Below are 5,981 nucleotides of genomic sequence, written 5' to 3' on the forward strand. Positions count from 1 at the left end.
AGCCAGAGTTAAACCACGACAGGTATTCACTCTGGCCTGACTTTCAGTTGTCTGGCTGGAGATCACCAGCTGTCTTCCAATCTTTTGGTTCCTGCTGCACACATACAATACCCAATACTACCAAATACTTTGTTTTATTATTTATCCTGTAGTAGTGAACTCAGATGCATCATGTCAGTTTGGGTTTTTTCTTTTTACTGATGTTAAATAAGTTACTTAGGAAAAGCTTTCTTCACTTTTTTTGTAACAAACAGAGTTTGTTTGACTTGCTGTAAAGCATGGTTTATTCAATATGGCAATATGCATTGCAAGCTGGTTTTGTCCCCTCACTCATTAAAATCACAAAGCATAAACCAGCCTCAGTTTACCCTGTTACCTTAAAGCATGCTATGGTCATTATAGTTCTGAATAATAGCAACAAGCTTAGCATTCCTAAACTCCTAGATAAATTAATGTAGCTTAGCTTTCAAATCACTCAAGGCATTTCCTTCCAGTGGATTCAGTAAATATTAGCTACCTAAAGTCACATTTTGTTCCAACACATGCAACCTACACTGACTCCCATCAGCCACCAAATTGCCTCTGCATTAAATGTTTCCAAAGTAATGTGATTTTAAAGTGGTTTAATGTCATTGACTTTATGTTGTATTTATGTGAGTCATAACAACAAACTTCTAACAAGGAAGAAAAATATATTTTAAGCTTATTAAAATTTGAAGGGCAATTTGTTGTAAAACACTGACCAGGGGTGGTTTTTTTTTTTTCCCCCCCAACATGCAGCTGAACTTCTTACTCAAAACTTTCCAGTAAACACACAGAAAAGAACATATAAAATGCCACAGAAGTACTTAACTTCTCATAATTCTGCCCTGAAGGCAGCATCTATCAAACAATTAAAGTAAAATTGTTATAATACTTAGATGGAAGGCAGCAATTTGAATTTGCTTTCAAGTTTCAAACAAATTCAGTTTTGATTTGTAATATTGCAGTCTAAAAATTTTAGAGATCTAATACCAAAGAAAAAATTACTTTTTTTACAGCTGGATACACCCACAATAATGATACTAATTAGGAAGGCTCCCAAATTCTTTGTGACATATGGTACAAAGCTTCTACTGGACAACAGGCAGAAACGAGGGAGCATACCCTCTTCTACAGAAACCTTTCACCATGTATATTTGTCTCTCTTCTTATTAAAGGACTTGAATTTGAGGGTTAAAAGAAATACTTACAGCTTTGTAGGCAGATAACTTGGTGAATCATCTTTACTCCGAATGAGTTCATTGCACTTGTCAATTGTTTGGTAAACAGAAAAAGTGTCTCCAGTGCTATAAAGTACAGCTAAATTCTTGGCAACAAGCCGTCTAGTAGGAGGTCCTGGCGAACTGTTTAATAAAGAAGTCAATTGTTCTACCAGTTTCTTCTGGTTTTCTCTTATATCAGCCTGGAAAAAAATTCAGTAACCAGTTAAATTTCAGTTAAATTTAAAAGTTAAAAGATAATTAATGCTAACTCTCTTTAACTTTTCATTATTATCATTCTGATACTATGACATTCTTCAATAAAAAATAACATTTTATTGAACTTTATTGTACTTAAAGATATCTCAAATATTTTATTATTTTATTCTTATTTGTTTAAAAAAAAAAAATTCAGAGCATAATTCTTTCCAGTAGCATTTAAGGACTATTTTCTCTAAGGCAGTCAAATAATTATATCCTACTAACACAAAGCTGCCACTTCTTGCTTAATTTATGCCTGTTTTAAAATAAAACTATTCATAGAAATGTAGTAATTTAAGTAGTAAAGAACAACTCTGGCATGGTTTCAAGAAGTTGAGCATTAGAAAGGAAATAACTTCCCTTAAAATAAGAATCTATTTTACTTTTATCTGAGGTTTTTAAAATGCTCTTTAAAAAAAAATAAATTAAGAGCCTGGCACTGTATTTATTTACATACTTTAACACAAATAATGTAACCCTTAAATAGCATTATCTAGGTTGGCTTACTGTTAAATATCCACATATGTGGCTTAATATACACTGAACAGTGAAACAAGCAATTGGATAGTTGTCTGGAAACAGATCTTTTACCATTTGATTAGAAAAACAAAAAACAAAACATTCTTGCTTGCATGAGAATTACCAAATCATTGTGTCATGCTAGGTGGAAGCATGACTGCCATTCTTCATCATGGGGTTGAAAAATCTTGCAGTAATAATCTAAGTTAAATAAATAAATTTACAAAAATCACTTAATGCTTATTTCTCAAATTTCTTTAATTGGACAAGTGGCTGTCACTTAAGGCTGTGACTGAAAACTTGTAACATTTAGAAAGTTCCTGCTAACACTGAACATACTTTCATTGCATGTACATAAAATACATGAGCCAAATGAAACTGAATACTGTTCTTTGATTTTAAACAAAATAGCAAACAAGACAGAGAGAAATAGCTCTGTAACATGATTTTTTTCTCAGGTCTCATTATACTTACTCTGCTAGTCACTGGTAAAAGTTTTTCCAAAAACTGTAACCACTCAAAAATGAACTCTGCTTTTTGAAATTCACCAAGCTGGCTATATGCTGCTTCATTAAGCAGTAAACTGTGAGCTAACTCCATGCCTTGAAATTTTCCAAGTCTCTCCTCAAAACACGTGGAAGAAAAAACAAGAAACAAACAAAACCAAACTAAAACAACAAACTAACAGAACTGTGTTAACCAGGTTTTCTTCCCCATTAATATGTGGTGACTGAATCAGAAGTTTAAGCACCTAAACAGAAAAAAAGAAAAAAAAAATTACTAGAGAGTCAGCAATATTTATGCTTGGCTTATTAAAAATAAAATGTCAAAGGAAATTTTTTTTCCTAATTTTAAGTTATGATGATTACAGTAGTTTTATTTAGGTGGCTTTAGTAATATTTAATGGTTTTGAAATGAGATAATGGTATTGACGTAGTATACAAATTAAATATCAGAAAAATCAGTGGGGTCCTCACTGAACTATTTTTTTCTCCATCTTGTTTTAAATAAAGTGAGGTTTACTAGTATTTGATCATGTATATACCTGAAAGCAATGATCAGCTGGCCCCAAACTTAATGACTTTGCGATCCAGAATTAGGTGCAGCAACAGCAGTAACCTACACCCAGCAAACTTACTGGTAATCATATCCACAAATAGAAATGCTAACATTTTATTCAAACACTTCATGTTTTCTCAGTGCCAAGCAAGGCATAAAGAAAAAACAGAACTTCATTGCCGAACAAACCTCCAATACATTCTTTAAAAAAAAAAAAAAAACAACAAACTAAAAAAAGAATGTTTAAAAGACCCAAAGTTCAAAACAAATTATATTTTACTTATGTCTCTCACACTATTTTAGGTATTTCCACATCATTGATAGGCATAACTTGAAGCAAACCAAGATGAAAATACTTCTAATGGTAACTATTTTTTCCACTATTTAAATTCCATATAGCCACAAAAGACAAAATATAATATTCTGTAGACTTTGAAACAAAAATAGTCAAGGAGATTCTGGTAAAATGTCAACCATATTTTAAACTCCCAAACAAATTATCCTTTCCAGAGGTCACTGAGACTGTTGAACACTCTTTTTTTTTTCCCCCTACACAGTAACAATGTTATAGTGTAAAATGATCTATCAAACTGTAAATGGGCAATACAAAGCAATGGTAAATAATTCAATACTCGGACTGTCATCAGATGCACAGCAGGTTACCTTTACCACACTCTACACATTTTTTAGGTAAAATTTGCTCACAAAGTAGATTTGTCATATCTAGTTTACTATAATAAACTGTCACTTCATATCTACCTGAAATATCAGGCAGCTTGACAAGGCACCACATGATAAAATAACAAGCCAAGATAAATATACATGCCTAAATATACCTACACAGAATTAATCTGCCTAGGTACACAGATGTTCACAATTTACCAGTTATCTCACTCCTAGAACACTTACAGAACGTAACCCTTATCTTTTTAGAAGCATACAAAAAAAAAGTAGGATTACATATTTCATTGAGTATTTGAGTAGAGTTTCATCACTACTCAGCATGAAAATTACATGTACAGATCACAAACACTCCTTTTTAATCTCACCCAAGGCCTGTCCCAATGTCTAATATATCTAAATCACTAACTGCCACAGTAACTTATTCAACTTACAGACGGTTGAGGATTACAAACCATAGCCATTTCCCCCAAATGAAGCCATCACAGATAGTTGTAACACACTGGCACTAAACTTACCTAGCAGATAATTTCTCCTCATACTATAAACTCTCTCTGCTGCTCTGGGTTTTTGGATAAAGGATGTCAAGAGCTCAATTTTCTAGAAAAAGAACACACAAATCAGCTTCTAAAAAGCACATCAACTACAAACGTCTCTTCTAAAGATAACCCAAAAAACACAACCAAACAAACAAACAAAAAACAACCAAACAAAACATCCTCAAAACCCCAAAACTGCATACTGACATTTTTTATTGGCTAACAACTCACCAAAAGGCACTGAACTGGACCTCCATAAATATTATTAGCTGTTCAGATGTTGCGTTCGAATTGCGAAGATGCATCATATTTACCATACAATTTGATTCATTTAACTACTGCAACCACCTTAATTATTTGTGTTTTGTTAACTCAGATTAATTCTAAAGCAAGCAAACAAGTAAGCACAGGCAGCATAATACCATAATTATTCTCCAGGAAGATGATTTCAGTGCCTTCATCAGATCCACATTACCTTAATATATCTAAAACAAAAGCATAGGCAGAAAATATTTATTATATTGATCTGGAATGCTATCATGAATGACCATGTCTTTATCATGAAGTCATAAAATACAACAGCATTCATGTCTGAATCAACAGGTAGCAAAGCTGGCAAATGCGACTCAACTGTTCCAAAATATCCATGTGGATACAAAAAGACATGAGGATTATAAATCCATTCTCCTAGCTCCCAGATATAATTTTAATAATAGCCTCAATGGGTGAAAACATTTCCTTTTAAACCTCATTCAATTTGAGGCAGTTGAGTCTGGCAGGCCATGAAATACAGGTTCAGCGCTATTTTAAAAACATTCAGATTTCAATCAGTTTTTAAAAGAATGAAGATGAGAACAAATTAAAAGTACACATGGATTTCAAAGTAATTAAACTTTGTTCAGAAAAACCAGGAGAACCAGAGTTCAGCCAGGTAAAGAGAAGGTTCAGGGGGACCTAACAGCAGCCTTCACAGGGAAGATCACTAAGAAGATGAAGAGAGGTTCTTTACTGAAGTGTATGGGAGGGAATAACACCAGAAGTATAATAAATTGAAATGGAAAAGGTTCCGATCACATACGTATGTCAAACATTTTCACTGTAAGGATTATCAGCCACTGGAAGAGATGCTGTGAGGCTGCAGAACGCTCTCAGGGGTTTCTAAGACTAGACTGGACAAAACCCTAAGCAACCTGGTCTAACCTCACTGTTAACCCTTCTTTGAGCAAAAGTTTGAACAAAAAGACTTTTTTGGCTTTTATTTTTAGGATTTGTGTCGTTTAAATTTAAAAATAAAAATGTTATGGTGTAGTTTCTCATCTTGTTAATGAACACTTATTAACATGGCTAGAAATGCTAATACTTCTCAGAGAAAAGACTATCAGTTCTGAATTACAGAGGCTGATTGACTGTTATGTAAGGTTTAGTTTTGTAGAATCCAAGAACTAACCACCAAAAAAAAAAAAAAATCACAGACTTCATGTTTGAAGTGCTAACCAACAAGCACATGTTGGTTCCATAAAGCTATGTACAAACAGTATATTCTCCATACTATCAAAAAAAACTTACTCAAATACCTACCATGATTCCCTTTAACAAGTTGTAAACCTGCACACCAGAGATGAAGCTTCAAAAATAATAATAAAAAAAGGGCACAGCCATACAACCTTGGAGGGTGTAGGGA

General features: G+C 33.2%; 1 protein-coding gene across 1 annotated transcript; it reads right to left on the reverse strand.

The window, feature by feature from the left end:
* Positions 1-1,228: 1,228 nt before the first annotated feature.
* LOC104516262 (HEAT repeat-containing protein 5A-like) lies at positions 1,229-2,621 on the reverse strand. Its single transcript, XM_010160546.1, has 2 exons — positions 2,496-2,621; positions 1,229-1,444 (listed from the first exon to the last, which is right to left on the reverse strand). The coding sequence occupies exons 1-2, from the start codon at positions 2,619-2,621 to the stop codon at positions 1,229-1,231; spliced, it is 342 nt and encodes a 113-aa protein (XP_010158848.1).
* Between the last annotated feature and the right edge of the window lie 3,360 nt (positions 2,622-5,981).

Source organism: Eurypyga helias, unplaced genomic scaffold, assembly GCF_000690775.1.
Source record: "Eurypyga helias isolate BGI_N326 unplaced genomic scaffold, ASM69077v1 scaffold24080, whole genome shotgun sequence".
NCBI lineage: Eukaryota > Metazoa > Chordata > Aves > Eurypygiformes > Eurypygidae > Eurypyga > Eurypyga helias.